This window comes from Camellia sinensis, chromosome 14 (genome assembly GCF_055761805.1).
Source record: "Camellia sinensis isolate YWXY chromosome 14, ASM5576180v1, whole genome shotgun sequence".
Lineage (NCBI taxonomy): Eukaryota > Viridiplantae > Streptophyta > Magnoliopsida > Ericales > Theaceae > Camellia > Camellia sinensis.
The window spans coordinates 56,097,971-56,124,024 of NC_138974.1; the positions used below are offsets into that span (position 1 = coordinate 56,097,971).

General features: G+C 34.9%; 1 protein-coding gene and 1 pseudogene across 1 annotated transcript; both read left to right on the forward strand.

Moving 5' to 3' along the window:
- The first annotated feature begins 7,384 nt into the window (after positions 1 to 7,384).
- Positions 7,385 to 8,272, forward strand: LOC114288961 (mitogen-activated protein kinase kinase kinase 20 pseudogene; annotated as a pseudogene).
- An 11,783-nt stretch (positions 8,273 to 20,055) lies between these two features.
- Positions 20,056 to 25,828, forward strand: LOC114288944 (trans-cinnamate 4-monooxygenase). Its single transcript, XM_082906038.1, has 3 exons — positions 20,056 to 21,145; positions 22,394 to 22,527; positions 25,025 to 25,828. Exons 1-3 carry the CDS (start codon positions 20,361 to 20,363, stop codon positions 25,621 to 25,623), a joined length of 1,518 nt encoding a protein of 505 aa, XP_082762164.1. The 5' UTR covers positions 20,056 to 20,360; the 3' UTR covers positions 25,624 to 25,828.
- Positions 25,829 to 26,054: the final 226 nt, after the last annotated feature.

Genomic DNA, 26,054 nt, shown 5'->3' on the forward strand with positions numbered 1-26,054 from the left:
ACACGAACACATCTGTAAGGATTTCTTACACTCAAACACTCTCTCCCTTCTCTCTATTCCCTCTAAGGTGTGTGCTAACTTGACCGTCGGAGGGTTTTTCCGGCCACACACCGCCGGGTAGCTCACCGTTATTTGCTCACAGGTGATCGGACATCGACGGAGCTTGGAAGAAAGGAATACGGGCACGCCGGAATATTTGCTCCCCGTACAGAGGGCAATACCAAGCTAAGTAGAATGGTGGGCGTCGTAGGACGAGATGGTGTGACCTAAAAGGGGATAAACTAGACATATTTAAGAATCGAATGGATAAGGAAGGTACTTGGGACTTAGAAGGTGATGCTAACACTATGTGGAACTCGATGGCCAATTGTATGAGGAGAATCTCAAGAGAAGTGCTTGGAGAATCGAAAAGAACGGGACCCAGCTCTAGGGAAACTTGTAGGGATGGCAATTTGAAATCGGCCCGACGGGGATCCCCGACCCCGACCCCGATTTTAACAGTTTTTCCCCGAAAAATACCCCCGACGGGGAGAAGACGGTATTTGAAAATCAATCCCCGATCTGTTTCGGGCCGGGGACGGTGATCAGTGTTTAAGCCCCGGCCCGTCCCCGTCCCCGGCCCCGACCCCGTCCCCGAAATTCCCCGAAATAAAATTACTTTTATACCCCTTATATAATATATATATATATATAACATATATATATATATATGATAAACCCGTCCCCGAAGCTCTCACTCTCACTCTCTCAACTCTCGTTCTTCTCTGTCTCTCAACTCTCTCACTCGGTCTCACTCTCTCACTCTCGTTCTTCTCTCTCACTCTCTCAACTCTCGTTCTCTCTCACTGGTCGATCTCCATCGCCGATCTCTCACTCTCTCAACTCTCTCACTCGATCTCTCACTGGAGAGCTTCGTGTCGATCTCCATCGTCGATCTCTCACTCTCTCACTCGATCTCTCACTGGAGACTCCATCGCCGATCTCCTCCGATCTCCTCATCCGCCGATCTCCACCGCGGATGATCTGTAATTTCTTAATCTGTAAATTTTTTTTTGATCTATAATTTTTTAATCTGTAAATTTTGTTTTGATCTGTAATTTTTTTTTGATCTGTAATTTTTTAGTCTGTAATTTTTTTTGATCTGTAATTTGATGATGAGCTGTAATTTTTTTGTTTTTGATCTCTTTTGTTGATGATGAGCTTCATCTGTTTGTTTTTGATCTGTTGGTTTTTGATCTGTTGATGAGGATCGGGGAATTTCGGGGTCGGGGAAACCCGATCCCCGTTGGGGACGGGGATGGGGACTACGAAAGGTTCCCCGTCGGGGATCGGGGCCGGGGCCGGGGAAGTTTTGGCCATCGGGGATCGGGGACGGGGAGGGTGATCCCCGGCCCCGCCCCGCCCCGCCCCGTTGCCATTCCTAGAAACTTGGTGGTGGAGGGAAGAGGTTCAAGCGGTAGTTAAGGCAAAAAAAGAGTGTTTTAAAAAGTAGCAGAATGATAGAACTGAGGAAAACCTTAAGAACTATAGATTGCCTAATAAGGAGGTCAAAAAAGTAGTGAGAGAGACCAAGTTGAAAGTATATGATGACCTATACACTAGACTAGATAGTAAGGAGGGAGAGAAGAGGATATACAAACTTACTAAGATACGGAAGAGGAAAACAAGAGATTTTAATCAAGTAAAGTGCATCAAGAGTGAGGATTCTAAGGTATTGGTGAAGAATGATGAGATTAAGGAAATATGGAAGAATTATTTTGAGAAACTATTAAATGAGAAACATGGAGGTACGACAATAAGGGAAGAAATAGCCAGTAATACGATAAACCAAGACTATATAGGTTCTATCGCAGGATTAAGAACTTTGAAGTGGAAATTGTACTTAAGAAGATGAAATCAAATAAGGCTTTAGGACCCGATGATATCCCTATTGAAGTTTGGAAGTGTTTGGGTAAAAAGGGAGTTGGTTGGTTGACTAGGTTGTTTAACACAATTTTGTTGACTACGAACATGCCAGATGAGTGGAGGAAAAGCATTTTAGTGTCAATCTATAAGAATAAAGGTGATGTCCAAAATTGTAACAACTATAGAGGAATCAAGCTAATGCGTCATATAATGAAAGTGTGGGAGAGGGTGATAGAACGCAGATTGCAAGATATAACAAAGGTGTCAGAGAATCAATTTGGGTTTATGCCTGGTAGGTCAACAATGGAAGCGATTTATCTTTTGAGGAGAGTAATAGAAAAGTATAAAGAAAAGAAAAGAGACATTCATATGGTGTTTATCGACCTTGAGAAAGCATATGACAGAGTGCCCCGGGATATAATATGTTGGGTGTTAGAGAAGAAAGGGGTGACAAAAGGTTATGTTGACGTGATTGGGGACATATATGAAGGGGTGATAACCACTATTAGATCGCCAGCTGGAGAGACAAATGAATTTCCTATCACTGTAGGGTTACACCAAGGATCTACCTTAAGTCCTTATCTTTTTGCTTCAGTTATGGACGTGTTGACGATAAATATTCAAGATGACGTGCCATGGTGCATACTTTTTGCAGACGATATTGTGCTAGTGGATGAGACTAGAGAAGGAGTTAACACAAAGTTAGAGATTTGGAGAAAAGCTCTTGAATCTAAAGGATTCCGGATAAGCAGAACTAAGACAGAATACATGAAGTGTAAATTTAGTAACAGTAACAATGAAAACAGAGGAGAAGTGAAGATTGAGAACCAAGAATTGCCTAAGAGTGACCATTTTCGTTATTTAGGGTTGATTATCACAACAGTGGAAGAGATTGATGCAGATGTGGCCCATAAGATTAAGTCGGGATGTTGTAAGTGGAGAAGTGCGTCTGGGGTATTGTGCGATAAACGAATATCCACTAGACTAAAAGGTAAGTTTTATAGAACGGCTATTAGACCAGCTATGTTGTATGGGACGGAGTGTTGGGCAACTAAGAAACAACATGTAGATAAGATGAGTGTAGCTGAGATGAGGATGCTAAGGTGGATGTGTGGTAAGACTAGACAAGACAGGATTAGGAATGAGTGTATTCGAGAATGGGTAGGAGTAGCACTGATAGAAGATAAGTTGAGAGAGAATCGTTTGAGATGGTTTGGTCATATTCAACGGAGACCAACAGAGGCAATAGTGAAGAGATACGATGCTGTAACGGTAGATGGAAGTGTTAGGGGACGGGGTAGACCTAGATTAACGTTGACTAGCGTTTTAAATAGAGATATGAATCTACTTAATTTGACTAATGAAATGGCCTTTGATAAGGCCGCGTGGAGAAGAATGATTCATGTAGCCGACCCCATTTGATGGGACTTAAGGCTTGGTTTGGTTTGGTTTGGTTTGGTTTATATAACGAGAGAAACTATAAATAGCGGGATAACAATTTTACCGTGCAATTATATCGGGCTTGTTTGGTTTATATCTTAAGATATAATTTTTGAGAAAAAAATTTAAAAATTTTGTTTGGTTCAAATTTTTTAATTTTTTTTTCAAAATATCTCTCCTACACATTAATCAATCACTTTTCTCTTTATTCTCTAATTCTTAATCACTTTTTCCTCACATACATTTATTAAATTACAATAAAATATAAAATTATTTCAAATTTTCAAACTCCAAAACTATTTTCAAAATATACAACTAACAAATTAAAAAAAATTTAAACTTTTTCTTTAATTTTTTTTTTTAAAACTTTATCTCAAACTACAAATCAAAAACACCAATCGCGTTCGAACGACGCGCACGGAAGCACCCCGTAGCAGCATTGGGTCCCACCCATTTTGTAGTAGCGCCGCAACCATCCCTCCAACTTAGAAATTTTATGTTATTAATTATTTCGCATAAACTAAATAATAAAGGTGTGCACAACAATGATTGTTGTGTGATTTATGAGAATGATTTTAGATTTTCTTTTTATTATGTAAAGAGTTTAATTTTTAAAGAATATCGAATAAAATATATTTGTAAAAAATTAAATTTATTGAATATCAATCGATCCTTCATCAACTTACATTTGTATTTAATTTAATACTTATATATTTATTTTTTTATATATACAAATTCAAGTTGACGAAGATTCTATCGATATCCGATCAATTTGATTTTTTATAAATATGTTCTACTCAATGTTTTTTAAAAACTAAATGGTTCGAATGATGAAAATAAAACTCAAAATAATTTTAATGAGCCGCACAACAGTCACTTTTATGCAAGCCGCAATGCAGTGACCCCTAATCCCTAAATAAATGTATTTATTTAAATTTTATCACAATTTTATTTTTTATATATTTTTTATAAAAAATTAAAAAATATATTTATTTGAAGGGTAAATTACAAATACATCCCCGAGATTTGCTTAAAACATGAATTGCTCCATGTGTTTTGGAAAATTACAAATACTTTCCTATCAAAAAATTTTATTTAATATAATTAATTGAAAAACTAAAATTTGTAACTGTTCACCTATACGATAATAAAATTATTTGAATTATTAATTGAAATAAAATTTTAATTTTATTAAAAATTATTAATTAACTTGATAATTTATTAATAAAATAACCTATTTATTATGAAATTATAAATCTTAGAAGGCATAATATAATTTTAAAATTATAAAAAATAATTTATAATTAAAATAAATCTCAAAAAATATATTTATAATTCATCTTCATTTAAATTATTTCATACAATCCTTAACGATATATACCGAGAAAAAAAATTGATAGGGGATGAGTGGACTGTGTGAATGGAGGAGATTCCTCGGTCGTTGTTGCCATCTCTCGTAAGGAGTGATGGGTTAGTTTGATTTTTTTTAGACGATTCTGTCGTTGTTGCTAGGGTTGTGCGCGGTGTGGGTCGGTGCGGTTTGAGAGAAAAATAGAAATCGTATGACGGGTAGTGGATTGATAAAAGTGTCACTAGAATTTACCATTTTTCTTATTAAAAACCGGCGGTTCGGTTGACAAATAATGGTAGATTTGCCTTGGCGGTTCCGGCGGATTAGCGGTTTATAAAAAATATAATTCAAATTACAAAACTTAAATCAAAGAGTAAAAAAAGACGAGAGATACCGTGATGTTAAGCATCTTGCGAAACTTTCTTCTGATGCAGCAAGTGTAGCAACAACATGATAATATCAACGACTATGCCATCAGTTCATTACAAGCATCTGTGGAAGCTACAATGATCAAATACAATATATAAAATTAATATCATTCAGGGTTTACAGTATATTGAAAATGTTTACTGTTGAAAAGTATTTAGATTGAAAAGTGAGCTGATGCAAGTTTGCAACATGGCCAGAAAAAAAAAAAGATTGAAAAGTGAATTGGAATCCAACTTTATTTTGGATTGCTGACATCTTGAATTCCCCTCGAGCAGTAATGTAATACTATATTCTAATGTATAGAACAACAAGCAAACTTAAGTACAAAAGAATTTTTAAAATCTTATAAAACATGATTTAATAGCGGTGCGGGTCGGTGCGGTTTGGAAGAAAAATAGAAATCGGCGGATTGATAAAAGTGTCACTAGAATTTGTCATTTTTCTTACCAAAAACCGACGGTTCGATTGGCAAATAATAACGAATTTGCCATGACGGTGCGGTTCGGTGCGATTTTGACAGTTTTGACAGTTTCGACGGTATTATGCGCACCCCTAATTGTTGCCATCTCTCGTAAGGAGTGATGCATTAGTTTGATTTTTTTAAGACTATTTTTTTTTTGGATAATCAAAACATAGAAAAAGGTTGGACTTCCTTTTTCTCTGACCCATCACTCACTCCCTATGTATTGAGATTAGTTAATTTTTTACTTTTATTTTTTTTTTTCTCTTATCATTCATTGACATGTGTTTATCGGGATTGTAGTGGTCAAGAAAAAAAAATCTTTATCATTTATGCCAAAACATATAGAAAAGACACTATGAATCAAACTAAACAGAATTAAAAAATTTAAGATGGCGCACTAATAAATTTTAAAATATAATTTTGTAAATTATTTAATATTTTTTTAAAATTTAAAAGTCTCATTGAAATAGAAATTAAATAAAAAAATAGTCATTTACATATTTAAAATTAATTTTTGAGAGATAAAAATAGAATTCTTCAAATGTGAAATTATATTTAGACAATCTATACTATAGATGTTTTGAATTTTTTCACTTTTTGAAATAAATTCCACATTGCGAATAAGATCATAACTCTTCAATAACATAACACTTTAATATAACACATTAAAAAAAAATTGTGTATTTTTTTCAAACGTAATACTCCAATGTAACCAAAAAAAAAAAAATTAGTCTATTTTTTCTAAATGTAACACTCCAATCAATGTAATTCCAAACGTAACACTTTAATATAGCACACTTCAATGTAACACACGTAAAAATACTAAAAAACCCTTTAGTTTATTTTTTCCAAATGCAACACTTACAATTTGAAAATTTACATTTTGCCCAAAGCTTACTAAGAAATTTTTGTACTTTTTTTGGAATAGTTTGAAGAATCTCACATCTTTTTTTTAGAGTATTACGTTTAGGAAAAGCACACTAAGAAATTTTTTTTGTATGTTACATTGGAGTGTTACACTAAGAAATTTTTAAAGAATTTTTGTCTTCCTTTTAGAATAGTTTAAAGAATCCCACATTTTTTTTTAGTGTTATATTAAAGTGTTACACTAAGAAATTTTTAAAGAAATTTTATACTCCTTTTAAAATGGTGTAAAGAATCCCACTTCATTTTTTGGAGTATTACATTTGAAAAAAGTATACCAAAATTTTTTTAGTGTATTACATTGGAGTGTTATACTAATGATTTTTTTTAGAGTGTTATTTGGAGTGTTACATTCAGGAAAGGTAAAGTAAGGAGTTTTTTTGGAGTGTTATGTTTGAGTGTTATATTTTGAAATTATACATTTATCCAAAGTTTACTAAGGAGTTTTTGTAATCCTTTTGAAATGTTTGAAGAATCTCACATCCATTTAGAATGGTTAAAGAATCTCATATTTCAAATTATTTTTGTACTCATTTTGAAATGTTTGAAGAATCTTACATTTCAAGTCATTCCAAATAAAAAAGATTCTCATATAAAAATCCATTCCAAATTTGATTCTCATAGGATATGTATCTTACCTTTCTAAAAGAAAAGGAAAAAAAAAAAAGAAAAGAAAAAGGAAACATAATAAAAATAAGATATAACCGTAAATCTAATTTTTAAATAATATATTAAAGGAAAATTTACCAATAAATCCTATTTCACAAACTATTAAACCAATTAGTCCCAACTTTATTCTTTTGTTCGGATAAGTCCTATCAGTGGGGAAGTTTGTTTTTTGCTGATCCTATTTTCCATATTTAGTGTAACTGTGTGGACGATTTTACCCAATTAGTCAGAGCCTTCAATTTTCTCCATTAATGGCCGTGAAAACTTGTGGGTCTTCACACTCTGCTTTGCTTGATCATGAAAAATCGATTCTACAACAACTCAAAGATGGCCCACAGATTATCGAGTGTTTCGGAGGAGATTTCAGCTTCGAAAACGGCGAGAAATTGTACAATCTGTTCTTAGAATACGCTATGGGTGGTTCTTTGGCTGACAAGCTCAAGAACTCCGGTCACCGGAGCTTGCCGGAATCCGAAGTCCGGCGACACACAGAGTCGATTTTAAAGGGTCTTCAATGTATTCACGAGAATGGGTTTGTTCACTGTGATCTCAAGCTTCAAAACGTTCTTCTGTGTCAAAATGATGTCGCGAAGATCGCCGATTTTGGTTTGGCGAAGAAATCGGGAGAGAAGATCGTGGGTTTTGAGTTGAGAGGTACGCCAATGTATATGCCGCCGGAGACAGTGGTGGCCGGACAGCAGGAGGCGGTTGCGGACGTATGGGCTTTGGGGTGTTTGGTGGCGGAGATGGTGGCCGGAACGCCGCCGTGGCGGTGCTCGACGAAGGAGAATGTGTGTGTGTGTGTGTTAAAGCCATCAGTGTGTGTGTGTGTGTGTGTGTGCACGTGTTGAAGCCATTAGTGTGTGTGTGTGTGTGCGCGTGTGTATCAGTGTGGGTGCTGTGTTTGGTGTGTGCTGTGTGTGTGTGTGTGTGTTGTGTGTATGGTGTGTATGAGTGTGACTGCTGGGGCTGAGTGTGTGTGTTAATGGTGTGTGTGTTAATGGTGTTTTGTGTTCATGGTGTCTTGTGTCTGCTAGAGAGAGAAGATATGTGTGTGGTTGGGTCTCCATGTGAGAGAGAGAGAATGCTGAGAGAGATTAGTGGTGTCTAAATGAGGGCAATTACGTCTCTTAGAATTTTCTAAGACTAAACGGTTTACTAGAATAAAAATGAGACCAATTGGTTCATAAGTTTACATTTTGGGATTTATTGGTAAATCTCCCTATATTAAATCTATCTTTTCAAAATCAATGGGACTAATTGGCCAAAAAAAAAATTGGGACTAAACGAATCACCATTCCTCAAAATAAGATTTATAAATAATTTTTCCAAAAATTTATTAAATTTATTTATAATTTTTTAAATATCACTACTATATCATTCATATAGAATTTTGTGTATGAACCTTACATATCGATCTTCATAGTTTAATTATAATAATATTAAAAAACAATGACTTGTGCGATTTATTTGATTTAACCCCAGTTTGGAAACTGTTTTCAAGCTATACAAGCACATGTGGACAAAAGTTTGCTAGAAAATCACAAACTACCAAAAATTCATACACGTGAGGAGGATGTACAATTACCAAATTATCCCATATACACCAATACACATCTCTGTGTATTTGCTAGGGTTCCATTTGCAGAAACACACCAAGCAGACGGCGACGAAGAAGAACGAGAGAGGAGGAGAAGACTGCATAACATCGGACGACCGATCCAGGCCAACAACGCTTCCTTAACGCCTCGACCATTCTTTACTCGTAACATTGTTCTGTGTTTGCATCTTTGGTACGCATAACTTGATTTATTTTGGGGTTTTCTTCTCCTTGTACGAGATCTTACTTGTTTATCGTGTGTATGTTCAAAATCCGTCATTGTTTCGATTAGTGCTAAAATGCTTTTGTTGGTGTCCATTGAGGTTTAAACCCGAATTTCTCTATACAAATTGTGTGAACTGTGATTATGGGAACTTATTTTTTTTTTTCACTTTCGTTTTTCTTCTCCATGAACTCAACGAAGAACATCATACACCAACAAATATTGTTTTTTTTGTCTTTTTTTTTTTAATCTATTACCATGTTTTTTTAAACTCACTGGAAATGATTGCTTCCAAATTGATGAAGTATTTTCATATTTTTTGTATTCCCTTTCGTTTTGCTTCTTGATGAATTCAATAGAGCATTTGAACTTTATTTTTTATTTATTTAAAATTTTTCTTTTAAATGTGTTACCAACTTTTATTTTTTATTTTATTTATTTATTTATTATTTTTTTAAACTCACTGGGCCTATTGTCCATACAATGGTTGCTTTCAAATTGAGGTTGGATAAGCATTTTGTAAAATAGAGAAGCAAATTATGAACTAATTTTAGAAATTTTTTGCAAAACTGTGCCTAATGCAACAGAAACACAACAGAGCATTTGAACATTTTTAAAAATTTTTTTTTCTTTTAAATCTGTTACCAATTTTTTTTTTTAACTCACTGGACCTACTGTCCATAAAATAGTTGCTTTCGGATTGAGGTTGGATAAGCATTTTTTAAAATAGAGAAGCAAAATATAACCAATTTTAGAATTTTTTTTGTCCCATATGCCTAATCCAGCAGAAACACAACAGCGTATTTGAACTTTTTTTTTAAAATTCTTTCTTTTAAATCTGTTACCAATTTTCCTTTTTTTATTTTTTATTTATTTTAACTCATTGGACCTACTGTCCACAAAATGGTTGCTTCCAAATTGAGGTTGGATAAACATTTTTTGAAATAGAGAAACAAAATATGAACCAATTTTAGAATTTTTTTCTCCATGTTTGTAGAAACACAACAGAGCATTTAAACTTTTGTCATCAGTTAATTGTGTAGTCTGACTGTAATGTGGTGGATGGTTATGTTGTTTGTTTTCTATATATGGGTTGGATGGAAAACATAATCAATGCAAATATGTCAACTTGAATTGGTTGGCCTTTATTATGAGAGCACATAGACCATGGACATCCACAATGAATGGAATAAGACGATGCTGGAGAGAGGATAGAGTGCTTCTTCATGTTTATCTTTTCCTGACTTCATTCTCCTTTTTCACACTTGTCTATTTGGCATTTGTTACTTATGCCAACTAAATGCATATAGGACCAATCTTTTTCCCATCCTCATCAATGTAATAACCCCGACCCAAGATTAATGATAATCCATGATTTAATATGCATAATAAGATATTAAGATCAGATTTTGAATTAATTGCATATGTGGTGCATTATTTGTGTTTCTATCTATTTATTGTAGGAATATCTGTTTGAGATTCTACTATATTTTGCCAATTGAAAGCTTTATCGGCATCCGATTCAAAAATTGACTTGATTTATGTATTAATTAGAATTTTTAAAATTTTATGGTAGATTCAATTGAAATTTGATTTGGAATGATTAAATTAGTTTGACTTAATGTCCATATACTTGATTTTAATTAAGTACACTTCTACTCAAGCCTACATAAGGCTTATATACCCCACTTGAGCCTCTTTTTCATATCATCTTTAAGCCTCCAAGAGATGAAAGCGTGGGAGAAAGAGAGAGAGGGTAAGAATTGAGATCAAACCTTGAAGTTGGTAGGAATTTGCTTGGAAATTGGAGAATTGCTCAAATCATTATTTAATCCCAAGGAATTGAAGACTCTAGGTGAGGATTTGTTCTTAAGCTTTGCATTCTAGACATTAGTGGAGGAATTCAAAAGATTAAGTGGTTAAACATGAGAATTGAGTTAAAGAAGTAAGAAAGATGATTATCCCATGCATGCATGTGTATTTCTTGGAGTTTTATTCTTGTTGCAAAAAAATTTCCTCATGCATGTACTAAGTCTCACTTGATTTTGGGAATTCATCATAACTTATAATAATTAGGTTCATTTGATCATGTTTTGAGAAGCTCAAGATCAAGAAATTCATGCATATTATGTTCATAAAAATTCATAAAGTTTAGGTTGAATTTTTGAACAATTGGTATGCTTTTGGGCCTTGATTTCATGAAATGATCTTTAAATCATGATGTTTTGTGAATTTCTAAATGTTTTCCAGAATTTTGGCCCAAGAGGATGAGTTTTGAAGTGTTTGGTTTGAGTTTGAAACTTGGAGATCAAATCTGGAAATTTCAGAATTTGAATCTACGCTCGAGCATAGGAGTTCATGCTCGAGCGAAACACTCTGAATGTGTGCACTTCCACTCGAGCGACATGATACCCGCTCGAGCGTGAAATGCATGTATCCAGAAGTTCATATATCTTGCAGCATGCTTGAGCGACAGAAGTCACGCTCGAGCAAGGGCCTGAGTCTCACGCTCGAGCGGAGATCGAGCGTCCGTCGAACGTGAAAAATAAGCAACCAGTACTTTTTTAAGAGTTTACAATCCGCTCGAGTTAAGGAAGTCATGCTCGAGCGAACCTTCACTTTTTTCATGTCCGCTTGAGCGAGGAAAGCCACGCTCGAGCGTGGACCCTGTTTTCAGCAAACTTTGAAAAATGTTTTCTAATGCAATTTTTGCATCCTCATTCCATCCTAGGCATTCTTAGGCCATGATTAAGTCACCATAATAAGAATAAGAGTAGAAACACACTAAGAACAAGTGAAATAAGTTATGTACAATTTGAACGTGTGTTTCAAGTGTGTATTTGTTATGTGTTAATGTAGGTCACGTGCCGTAGACCGTTTGCTTAGCCTGCTCTATCTGTCTGCACCCGAAGCTAACTGTGAGTAATAACTTAGTAAAGCTATGTTCCACTTTATTTATTTTCTGAATAATGAAATAAGATCTGTTTTCTGAAATGTTATGTTCTGTATAATGAATGACTGTCTGATTTCTAACAATGTATTCGTGGCATCCTTAGCATCATGTGATATCTGTTAGCTATTACCCGGTATCGGAGGTCCTATTATGGGACTTATTATGTCTATCATCTGTTACCCGTACCGGAGGCTTCATCATGGAGCTTAGCATGTATATTCTCTGTTTCCTGGATTCGGAGGTTCCTTTATGGAACTGGTTATTCATAACCACCATATGTTCTGCATCTGTTCTGTATCTGTTATGCTAGCACTAATGGATGTACCACGTATAATTAAGCATGAACTCTGATTTCTGTATATGGTCTGAACAAGAATATGAATACGAATCTGTTATGAATCTAAATTATGATTTCTGAATCTGTATGGAAATCATTCGTTAAAACCCTTTACTCTGTTATTATTTACGAGGTTTTTGCTCACTATTTATATTATGTATGTAGGTGAGCAGGCGCGTGACCAGGCCTAAGCTGCCGCTTGGAGTTTTGGTGTCAGCTAGCCATCGTGCCTCCCATGGAGGTTTCTTTTGAGATCAATCCAAGCCTTTGTGTTTTGGAACTTTTGTGCCTCATAAATGTTTATGTCTGGATTGAACGTGTGCTTGAAAATTTTGTATAAATGGCTTAAGTGACGAAAGATTGATGCTTTTATAACGTCACATACGAGTATAAAGTTTTAAATTTTGTCCCCATGTACGTCTCCACAGCTCATTGGACTATGTATATTTTGTATTTGCTTCCGCAGACCCCTACTTATAAGTTATTCTGTTAAGAGTCCTTTGGTAATCCAAGGATTACTGGCCGGTTACGATTCTAAACCTATAGGGGCGGGTTTGGGTTGTGACAATCAACCAACAGTTTCACTTCAATAGGCTCCATTTTGTAGCAGCAATTTACTTTAAGTGGAAAGGGTTTATGCTAAGATCTCCACATATTCCATCCATGTTTCTGAACAAGAGTTTTACTAACATGTTTAGAACAAATCCTGTAGTAGACAACCATCTCATTACCACACATATGATATATGACAAACACACAAGCATAAAATACAAAAATAGTGCCCTAATCCAGAAACACAATGGCTAGCAAGAATCATGAAAATGTATGTATCAATTTAAAGAAACGTCAAATGACAGATAACAACCTGGAAAAGCGCATTGCTGTGGGCTCAAAAGCAATAGGTGACCATATGTTCCATGTTTTGTGTGGCTATTACCTGTCACTAGTAATGAGAATAAAACTATACCATACATTTGAAGTTATTCATAAAGATGTACCATACACTGTCTTACACCTTGTCTTCTTCTTCTATTCATCTATGGTACAAAACAAAGCAAGGCTTCTTTCATGTCAACTAGCACATCTACTACATGGCCACGTCGTACGTGTGCCTGTGGCTACGGTCAATGTCTTGTCAAGATTTCCAGATCTTACAAAAATTCAGGACGTGCTTACTATGTGTGTCCGAATCCTGTGGTGAGTACACCCTTTATTTTCGATGACAAATTTCATTTCATTTAAACCAGTTAACTAATACCTTTGTACATAAATTTTGTTAGCCATGTTTTAGTTGGATTGGTTGGTGCGACAAACCTAGGCAACCGAACACCGACTATGACTCCGCCACACACGACAGTGTCATGCACTTGCGGGATGATGTCATTCACATTCAACAAACGTTGCGTATCTTGAAAACCATTGTTTCCTTGTTGTGCATTGTCGTTGTAATCTTACTGTTGCGTATGTGAAAATGTTCCAAGTGTCTTGTAGCACCCTAAAAAAGCTAGTATTGTAATGACTTATGTTTGTTGTGGACTTGATAACAATAGCTTTGTGAATGACATGTAATGGAATTGTGGTTTGCATCTAGATAACTGTTTCTTTTTACTTTCTTTTAATTTTTTTGATAGAATGTCACAATGTCTAATCTATTTTATTGCGCAAATTCGTTTGGGTGAGTAATACGCATACATAAATAAGGTACTTATGCTTTAATTTATCAATTGCATTGTCGTTATGGCTTCTACACGAACTTCACCACGTACTTTTTCCAAAAATAAAGGGGTTGTAAGGGCCCGAGCAATCGTTATTGAGGACAGCCAAAATGTTCACAAAGTTATGTGAGATTCTGAATCCACAAGGCTTTTCCTAGAGCTTATTGCCGATGAAATTCTTGGGGGCAACCAGCCATTCATGGTTTTGGGCAGCGTTGGGTACAAGTCGTTGGTAGAAGAAGTTTGAAAAAAAAAAAAAACTGGTAGAAAACATGATGTAAAGCAATTGAAAAACAAGTACGCATGTATGAAACGAGATTGGACTACGTGGATGAAGTTGATGGATCGTGCCAAAGGAATAATTGGAATTGGATTTGATGCAGAAACAAGCATGTTTCAGGCTTCCGATGAATAGTGGGATTGGATGGAACTGGTAAAGTATTTACACATTTTTCTTACCTTTCTGCATTGCTTTCATTTTTATTTCGTAACATATTTTCACTAATAGTTTTGTGTTTCCTGTGCTGCAGATAAACAATAGTTGTGCAAAGTTCAGGAATAAAACTTTGGAGCACCGGGAGTTGATGGAGATTGTCTCCACAGGAGCTGCTGCAACTGGCAAACATCATTGGACACCGGGGGAGAGGACTGTTGAAGATAACGAGGGCTCTTCTGATTTGGTTCAGAGCCTTGGTATGCGGCCATTCGCAGATCCAATCCTTTTAGTTGGTATTGATGTGGAGGTTGAGTCGTTAATGGAATGTATTGAACCTAGGGTTGACGCTCGGGCGAAAAGGAAAAGAAATACTCCCGTAAGTTCAGGAAGGTCGCGAAAGCCGACTAGTGGAGCATCTGCTATAGCTGACAGTGTGAACAATCTGACCAATGTCGTCCGGAGTCAAAACCAACAACTTACTGTTAGGCACTTAATTGGTAATAAGTCGTTGTACACTATTTCAGAGTGCATGGAGAGGTTGAAATCCATTTCTGCCTTAGTGGGTACACCGTTGTTCCACTTTGTATTGTCTCTTATGGACAACACTGACTATCGAGTGGTTATGATGTGCCAGCCCGATGATGACTATAGTATTAAGAGGCTTACGCAGAAGCAACTACAAAGCTGCGTTGGAGCTCCATTTGCGAACCTTTTTGGTGCACGACGGGTTTGATGGCTGCTAGGATGGGCCACAAGGTTGGGCGGCTGGTTGGATTTTTAGGACAGTGTTGGATTTTTAGGACATCTTTAAGTTTTTATTTTTTATTTATTTATTTATAATTTTTATTTGGGTTTGTTTCGTTTGCAGTACTTGGTTGGATGGTTTGGTGGAACAATATGACTAGTTTGTGGGTTTTTTTTTTTTTTTTTTTTGGGTTTTTAATTTCTTTGTGTGGATGGAATGGATGATTTATGCATGTTTGGTTTGGCAGATTGCTTTTCTTTTAACTTGGTTATGCATCATATGCTGTTGATGTATATATGTAATGTTAGTTAAATGGTTGAACAAGTTCAAAGTGACAGTAATGATTTTAACATTGGACATATGTCTTGTAGGCCATGCCGAAGTCGTGGCCATGTCTAACGGGGAAGATACTAGTAACGACGACTTCGTCAAGCAAATAAGCCAAATGGTTATTCAAATACAACAACAAAATAATTAGACGTACGTGTAATCATGTCGGTATGTACAAGAGTATTACAAAAAATATATGTTAAAAACTCCATGTCGAACGTCAATATTGACTGAAAGTGCATGGATATGTGAATTATACAATGGACACATTGGTCGTTTTGAAGAAAATGTATGTATGCCAAAAGAAGTATTTTCTTTGTTGTGTGACACGTTAATTAGAGACTTTGGTTTATGTGTTAACCAACGTAGCCATGGATTAGCCATGGAAGAAAGCGTTGCAATGTTCATACATGTGTTGAGAGGGTTTAAGAATAGAGCCATCCAAGAACGGTTTCAACATTCGAGTGAAATCGTATTATGCTACGTCATAATGTTTTGGAGACGATGAAGAAGTTCACAGTTGTACATTGTAGGCCAACAACAAATCAAAATGTTCAACATCCTCACTTCCGGTCAAAAATGAAATACCTACCATTCAAGGTACAACTTTCATATTTGAAAAACATATTGTTTCTTTACGTCAAAGTTTTGGCATATATTGAAATTTGTTTTGCTGTTTAATTTGGAAATTAGGATTGCATCGGCCCAATCGATGGCACACATGTTGTTGCGAAAGTGACAGGGCCTAATGCAACTACCTATTTTGGACGCAAATATTGTCACACCCAAAATATCATGGCGGTGGTTGATTTCGACATGTGTTTTACCTTTGTATCAATTGGATGGGAAGACAGTATGCATGACAATAGAATTTTTGCTGAAATAATCAACAATGAAAATGTGTTGTTTCCACATCCGGAGAAAGGTACAGACAATTTTTTTTTTTAAAATTAGTATGTAGAAATATGCACACAAAGCTTATACCATTATTTGTTTACATCCGGTAGGGAAATATTATCTTGTTGATTCGGGCTATCTTAATCGAAAGGGTTACCTCTCATCGTACAAGGGCTACCGTTACCACCAAGAAGATTTTCAGCGAGGTGCAAGGAACGCAGCGAACCCTAGAGAATTATTTAATAAGGCACACTCGTCGTTGCACTGTGTCGTTGAATGTACCTTTGGGGCGTGGAAAAATCGATGGGATTTTATAAAAAATGTGCCTTGTTATGATTTTGCGACTGCGCAGGTGTATTTAGTTAGTTCGTTGATGGCATTGCATAACTACATACGGAGAAATATGGGTAATCCAACCACTGTTCAACCCATAGTAACAGAGGCCGACATAATCAATGCCATTCCTCTGTCAGCACATGGGGAGGGAGATGGACTAATAGTTAGGGATGATGACCCACATATGGAAAACGTGTGCTTTCTCGTAAGACATCATTTGGTCCACATGCGCAATCACGGCATGTTGGGAAATATATAGGAGGAATTCGGTAACCCAAGTTCATTTTTCTTGTTTGTATGTGTACGAAATTGTAGCACCATGTTTAGTATTTATGGTATTGTGCATATGTACGTTATGTAATTAGGTATGCACGTTCCCATTATGGTACACTCAAGCAATTGGTTATTGTCGGAGAGGTAATTACCAACAAATGGTTCTTATTATGTATTTGAAAAATATTATTTGTACAAACCTTTATTGTGGACTTGAAAATTTTATTTTATTAATGTATTTGACAGATTTTCGTTAGTGTTATTTATTTATTTATTTATTTATTTTTGCAACAGTGGCTTGGTGGAAATGGCATACTAGAAATGTTTCCCAAATTTTGCAAAACTTTTTCGTTAATTCCGTACAATTTTGGTTCACAGAGTATTTGATTTGTTTCAATAGTTTCCCTATTCAAAATCAGTAACCTACCAAAACCAATTTCCATGAAACAATTTACAAAAAATGTAAAAAAAAGGGAAACGAAAAAAAAAAGAGTGTAATTTCTAATGCAAAATCTGTATATATTTGGAGGTGTTATTGGATTTGGCCATTTTAAGGCAATTTTGTCATTTCACTTTTGCCAACATCATTTTCAATGCAAAAAAGCCAAACAAGAAAATCACAAAAAAAAAAAAGAAAAAAAAGTCTCAGTCTAAAAAATTTAAAAAAGTCAAAAAAATAACTAAAAAAGTCATTACCAAACGAAGCTTTAAGGGTCTTGTTAATAGATATTTTTAATATATATATATATATAAACATTATTCACTTTTATTAAATTTAATGTACTTTTGATTAAAATCAATACATTTTTTAAAAATGTTTTTATCCATTTTTAATACCTCAATTTCAATATTAAACAATGTTCTAAAAACGTTCATTAGCATTCGCATTGATTTTTTTATTTTATTCTTTTAGATTTGAGTCATATAAGATATACAATAAAACTCAATTCGAATTACTAATCTCCTAGTGAGGTGTAGAAGTTTTGGTCAATCAGACTAACCCCTTTGGTGGATGATGAAGACTTGTCTGATGGCAAAGGATAGACAGGACCTTGTTGAAAGGATGGTTGTCATTTGTTGGTGTATCTGGAAGGTTAGGAATGACTGGGTTTTTAGTGGCAACCCAATTGCCCCTTCCAAAACGATAGAGCAAGCTAATAGAATATGGACATAATTGGTTGAATATCAAGGTCGAATTACAAGCTCCCAACATGTTGTTTCTGCTGCTAGCCCTGTCCTTCCTTCCTGGATCTCTTTGTTGCAAGATCAGCTCAAGGTTAACTGTTATGCTAGTTTCTTTAAGGATGGGTCCACATCCTCTATCGCTATGGTCTTGCGGGATTGGAAAGGTAGATCAATTGCTCCTTCTGTTTCTATAATTCCATTCTCTTCAGTTTCTCAAAGTGAAGCACGGGCAGTCCGTCTAGCTTGTCTGCTGGCATCCTCTTTTGGCCTTGCAAATCTCTAGGTAGGGAGTGACAACAAGCCTATGATTGAGTTGAGTGCATCTAAACTTGTTCCACCTTGGAAAAGTTTGGCAATCTTCTATGACGTACAAGCTTTTAGATCAAGATATGGGCTAGACTTTCGCTAGATTCCAAGGAGTGCCAACAGAGTGGCACAATGGTTAGCTTCGTGTGCTCTGAAGGGTACACTCCCTCTTGGTTGGGTTGGGAACCCACCTGCTAAGCTTGAAGCTCTTCTTGTTTTTGATTCTTCATTGTAGTCTTTTTGGCATTTCCTTGTTCAAAAAAAAAAAAAACCTAACCCCCTTGGTTACATTTGCATTGATTTAATATAGGAAAATTGTTTGAAACTTCTAAAAATTAACTTCAAATGACAAGAATTATTATTAACTTATTTAGAAATCAATTAACTAAAATTCAATCTCTTATACCACATAAATGCTAGTAAGGCCAAGTTTGGGAAGACTAAATAAGTATACTTTTTGTCTTTTTAGACTAAAAAGTTGAGGTTGAAAATATGAATGTTTGGGTTAACTTTTTGACTTTTTATGGAAAAATGTGTAATAAAAAATTGTAAAAATTAGTTTGTAGGGGAAAATTAGAATTGAGAATTGTGCAGCCGTAATTGTTGACTTTTGGTGAATAGTAATGACTTTTTAACTTTTTGAGTAACTTTTTGACTTTTTGACTTTTTTTAAACTACCCAAACTTGGCCTAAATTTAGAGTTACTGTTTTAAGATGTCTAACACTACACTTAAAATAATTACTTAATATTGACATTTTAAAATAATTGACCCATCCTAATAATATTTTTATTTGAAATAGTAAGACTCAAAATCTTTTTCAGCATTCGAAATAAAGTTTTTGTATTACTATTTATTAAGGAATCATATGTGATTTCCTCTCAACATTGTATGATAAGGTCATAAATATTCAAAAGTAATTCATTCATTGAATTTGAGTCTAACTGAATCACTTGAATTTATATATGTTGGTCGACCGTCTGGACGAATAATCAAACGATCAGTGCGACTCTTGGTAACTGTAGTTGTTAGTCTTATTAACCACGGCGGTCAACTTTGTTGTTGGATGACTAGCCGGACGATTGGCATACACAAATTCGCACAATTCGAACAAATCAAAATTCGATAAATGTAACATTGTTTATAAATATTTTATCGCTTTAAAATGTATTTTTTTCCCCTCTTATCTCAAATCATCTACCCAACCCACCATATATCAAAATTGATTTTTTTTTTCAATTAATAATTAATATATCATGTATTCCAAAAAAATTTAAACATAAATCACTTCATGTAATCTGTAAACCTTTAATTTTAAATTTTAATAATGTATTACAACTTTATATATTAAAATAAAAATTTCAATTAAATGCTAATCCAACACCATCACTCTAACTAGTATTGATTACTTACAATAATTGATTGCATAAATTTGATTTTGTCAACTTTAATGTTGGGATTAGGACATTGAGATTCAAAATCAAGTAATTTAGGACCAAATCCACTAATAACTACTCAAGAAAATGGTAACGAAGATTCGTGCCGTATGATGATTTCAATCTATTAAAAAAAAAAAAAAATTATATAGCCATTTTTGGCTCACCAAACCCGCTTACCTACCCCCCTCCACGATCTCTCTCTACCCATCACAATCCCGCCGTTAACAAGTAACGCCGTTAACCGCCTCACTCAAGCTCACCAACTCCACGCACACCCACTCCAACATACCCACACGCTCACCTAACGTCTTCCCTATTATAAATACCGCAACATCTACCACCCTCCTCAACCATCATTACTCACCACTCTATCATACGCCATTGTTCCCTCTAACCTACGCCAATATGGATCTTCTCCTCCTAGAGAAGAGCCTCTTGGGCCTCTTCGTCGCCGTTGTCCTTGCCATCACCATCTCTAAATTGCGCGGCAAGAAGTTCAAACTCCCTCCGGGTCCCATACCCGTGCCCGTATTCGGCAACTGGCTCCAAGTCGGTGATGACTTGAACCACCGCAACTTGACCCAATTAGCCAAGCGGTTCGGCCAGATATTCCTGCTCCGAATGGGCCAACGCAACCTGGTCGTGGTCTCTTCCCCGGATCTCGCCAAGGAAGTCCTCCACACGCAGGGGGTCGAGTTCGGGTCCCGAACCCGGAACGTGGTATTCGATATTTTTACGGGTAAGGGTCAGGATATGGTGTTCACTGTATACGGTGAGCACTGGAGGAAGATGAGGAGGATCATGACGGTTCCTTTTTTTACCAACAAGGTGGTGCAGCAGTACAGGTTCGGGTGGGAGGACGAGGCGGGTCGGGTCGTGGAGGATGTGAAGAAGAACCCGGAAGCGAAGACCAATGGGATCGTGCTGAGGAGGCGGTTGCAGCTGATGATGTACAATAACATGTACAGGATTATGTTTGATTCGAGGTTCGAGAGCGAGGAGGACCCGTTGTTCGTGAAATTGAAGGCGTTGAATGGAGAGAGGAGTAGGTTGGCTCAGAGCTTTGAGTATAACTACGGCGATTTTATTCCGATTTTGAGGCCGTTCTTGAGAGGGTACTTGAAGATCTGCAAAGAAGTTAAAGAGAGGAGGCTGCAGCTTTTCAAGGACTATTTTGTCGATGAAAGGAAGTATGTTTGTTTCATTTCCTTTATTTATTTATTTATTTATTTTTATTCCAAAAATATAAGATTTATATATACTAATCTTGATATAGGATTGTTTTTGAGAATTCATTATTTTAATTTTCTATAATAACAAAAAAAAAAAATGTATAAAAAACGTAAAGAGACAGTTGATTTTAATTGACTTTTTTAATTATTGTCAAAACAAACTAATATATTATTTGGTTACTAGTAGTGTGATTTTTTTATTTTATTTTAGCTAAGCAGTAAAAGATTAATTACAAATTTAAAAATAATTTTAATAAAATTTGATAATCATAGTCCTAACAATAAATAGTCCGATAATTACTTAATAGGAGTAGTTATTTAGTTATTTGGTGGTGTCAAAAGGAAACGCAAATACAATTGGTCCTACTGTTTCAACCTGCATAAAAAGTGGCGTGAAATACCACTTGAATTTGCCTGAGATGGTATAGTTTTCCAACTCTCATGACGCAACTTATTGCTATGCCAGCCTAGGAGTTGCAGTGGTTTTCTTTAATGTTTGTTTTTTCTATCATTTTTGAAATATTTTTATTATAAGGTATGTGTATACGTGTGGGTATGGGTTAAACACGTCGCTTGTTTTTGAGGTTATAGAGATCTGCAAGCAAACAAATCTGTGACATGAGCCGCCTCCATCGTGGCACATTTGTGACATTATTTTTTTGGAACCTTGTTATTTGGAATATACTTTCTAAAAAAATATATAAAATGTGAGTTAGGATTAAAATGATAAAATAAAGAGTTGATGTGATTTAAATAAAATAATATCACAAAAGAATTAATTAATGATACGTGGTGCCTAGAAAAATGATTTGGTCAAAATAATTTTTGTTTTAAAATTTTCATATGTATATGGCTTATTTTGAAAAGACGGTAAAAAGTGATTTTTTTGACTTTTTTAGACAAATGATTTGAGAAGTTGGTAAAAAGTTATTTTTGATTTTTTTTTATTAATATTTGTTTATGATGTCAAATCACAATAAAATGATCAAACTATCCCCATTTATTTAAAATATTTATAACTTCATCCATGTAACACATTTTTGACCCATGAAGGGTAAAATTTTAATTTCACTATTGGTTAAAAACCAATTTTCCAAATGAGAAAAAAAGACAAAAAAATCAACTTTTAACTTTTGTTACTAACTTTAGAGTATTGTTGAATAATTAATTAATTTATTTTGTTATATTTTAATGATTGCATAACAGGAAGTTAGCAAGCACGAAGAGCATGGACAACAATACTCTAAAATGTGCGATTGATCATATTTTGGATGCTCAACAGAAGGGAGAGATCAACGAGGACAACGTTCTTTACATCGTCGAGAACATTAACGTCGCTGGTATTTATTTAAACTCTTTCCCTTTTGCTTTATTTCTTTCTTTTTCTCGATAAGAAATAGGTTATATAATATAAGAAGAATAAACAAGTCTCAATGATTAATCCAACTAAATTACTCCAATTGGATGTTCAATACATAAAGTTGCACCATACTATTGCACCACATCATTATAATATTAATCGTCATCTATCCATCTATATTGCCATGAGTCTCAAATTTTAAAAAGGATAAATTATTAATTGATGTTAATAGTTGAATTTAATTTCATCAAATCTTAATAAAATATCATCGTTAAATATAATTTTTTTATGATGATTTTTTATATATGTTGCTAAAAATTGATAATTATTGATTTTTTTTTCACGATTTTTATAAATCTTCAGTAAAACTTATAATTAGTGACTTTTTTTGTAATGAATATTTTAAATGATCGCTGAAAGTTAAGAATTAGTGACTTTTGCGTGACAATTTTTTTAAATTGTCATTAAAATTTATATTTAATAATATTTTTTTTTGATAATTTATAAATTGTCTCTGAAAATTAATAATCAATTAATAATCAATGACTTTTTTAATAAGATTTGTTAAAAAATATTATTAAATCTAACAAATTCTATTAAATAATAAATTTATTTATTAAAATTTACAGGTAATCTGCAAAAGTGTTGTCAGAAAAAAAACCTTGTGTGTAGTGGAAATGTCAAAACTTTAGGCGGGTTTGTTGACCAGTATTATATGATATAAAATACAGTGGGGGGTGAGTGGCGGTTGAGCTGTCATTCCTAAACAATTGGTTTGTTTTACAAGTCAGTCCATCTCTATCTTACATTGACGTGGATTAATAATATATTTGTATTATTATTATTATTATTATTTTCTTTGTTACTTAGATCAATCATAAGTGAGTAGGGCTTGTGGGGTGATGTTTTATGGGGGTCTGAATCATTATTGGTCATTATCATATGCCCTATTTTGATAATACAGTTAAAAATTAATTTTTTAATTTTTTTTTAATATTTTTAAGTTATATTATTTTTTTATATTTTTTTGCATATTCATTTAAAAAAAATCAAAAAAATTAAAAATTCAATTTTTAACCTATTTCTCAATTCCATCATTGGTTGCTTTATTTTAGAAAGTTAAAATAAACCATATGTTAATGGTTTAATTATCCCCCTAAAAAACATCCCCCTAATCCCCCTAATTTCCATATTAAGTAAAGAAAAAAAAAAAAAAAAGAAACAGTTGCCAGAAATGGAAATTAGGGGGATTAGGGGTGAGGATTTTAGGGTTACAAATCATTTCCCATTTGCTTATTCGCGTATCATTTCATTTCTTCTTATTATTTTTTATGAGTCTTTTGTTCCTGTTTTTTCATTAATTTATTACTATTTGTTTCTCTTTCTTTCATCTTTTGATAAAATTTTTTAAAGACATATTGGTAATACAAGAATTATTGTGGAGTGGAGGTCCGGTTCAAATCGCATGGACTACTAGGTGAGATAGGGACTTTTAAAATCGGTGGCAACCCGACCAACCAATCATGGTTTGGTTGGTGGGCACTACATCACATGTCATCTATAACTGAGTCCTCTAAAGCAAAAGTGCTAGAGGCCCCAAAAATTTTACCAAATGTCTCACATGGGTGTGGGACCCACATGGGATCCACATTATGTGGGTCCCACATCCATGTGAAACATTTGGTAAAATTTTTAATAGAATATTTGAGATCTCTAGCATTACTCCCTCTAAAGAGATTAGGTTTGAGCGTTGTGGAATTTAATCATTGAAAGCGCATTCTCATCCAACACACCCAACTTTGGGTCCGTTTAATTATGTTTTCTTAATAAATATTGAATTCTCTTACGATTTAGACACAAGCTCTATTAAAAAGGAGTAATGTTAAAGACTCTAAAAAGATTATAAAAAAATTTACGATTCAAAAAACCAAAGTCGCATGCAATTGTAATTTTTCATCCAAAATTATAACATCTTGTTGATTGAGCTAAACTGATTAAATTAAATTTAAAAAAAATAAAATAAAATTGTATCACAATTAGAATACAAATTGGCAGTAGTGGGGAAGGGTGGGAGAGGGACTTCAGGTGGAGGGAGAGGCTGGGGCTGTGGTCTTTGGTGGTAGTGGCAGTGGGAGACTTTCAAAGGGGAAAGGGAAGAGAGGGGAACAAAAAAAAGTGAGGGACATTTTTGTTTTCCTAAACCCAGATTCCATGGCTTTGAATTTTTTTTCCTTTTTCATTCCATATGTGTTCAAATCTTGGAAAAACTTCACACTGAATTCAGAATAGTTTTCCTTTTTTTGCATTTATTTTATATTTCCCCAAAATAAAAGGTGGCATTATTCAATATTTGCAAATATTAAGCCTGCTAGTGTTTTGTTTCCGTGATTTAATGATTTTTCCCCCTTCTTTTTCTATTGAGGATTGTTTTACCAACATGATTGATCTAATGTGCCAAAATGTCTGCCATGAAACAGCAATTGAGACAACATTATGGTCAATAGAATGGGGCATAGCAGAACTTGTAAACCACCCCCAAATCCAGAAAAAGCTTCGGCACGAACTTGACACCATGCTTGGCGTTGGAGTCCAAATCACCGAGCCAGACACCTACAAACTCCCCTACCTCCAAGCTGTAGTCAAAGAGACCCTCCGCCTCCGGATGGCAATTCCCCTCTTAGTCCCCCACATGAACCTCCACGATGCAAAGCTCTCTGGCTATGACATCCCTGCTGAGAGCAAAATCTTGGTAAACGCGTGGTGGCTTGCAAACAACCCTGACAACTGGAAGAACCCAGAAGAGTTCAGGCCCGAGAGGTTCTTGGAAGAGGAGGCTAAGGTTGAGGCCAATGGCAATGACTTTAGGTACCTTCCGTTTGGTGTCGGAAGGAGGAGTTGCCCTGGAATTATCCTTGCTCTGCCAATTCTCGGCATCACTTTGGGAAGGTTGGTTCAGAATTTCGAGCTCTTGCCTCCCCCGGGACAGGCCAAGATTGATACTGCTGAGAAGGGGGGACAGTTCAGCTTGCATATTTTGAAGCACTCGACCATTGTTCTGAAACCAAGATCGTTCTGATTTTCATAAATTTATGTTTTTGTTTTATTGTGTTTTGAAAGTGGGGTGGGGGTTGAGAAGGAATTGGGGAGATGTTGATCTGTGTGTGATTGTAAATCTCTATTGATGTGCAAGGACAATTCAAAAGTTTGCAAGGAGTGTTTTTCTATGTCTCTGTATGTGATTACCAGTTAAAGATCGAATATAAAATCAAAACTAGTGAAAATATATTTCCCATTGCTCTTTTACTTGCTTGGCACAAAATGAGAAGGCGATATAAAAAACAAGAAAATCCGAAGAATCCTTTACTCAATGGATGGATCAAAGTGAATTATTGATGATGGTGCCTCACAAATTCTAAGCTATGGAGTAATTATCCAGCTTTTTGAGGACACTACGGAATCATGTGATCATCCAATAATAGGGGAGGTATGCAATCACGCTAGAGAAAG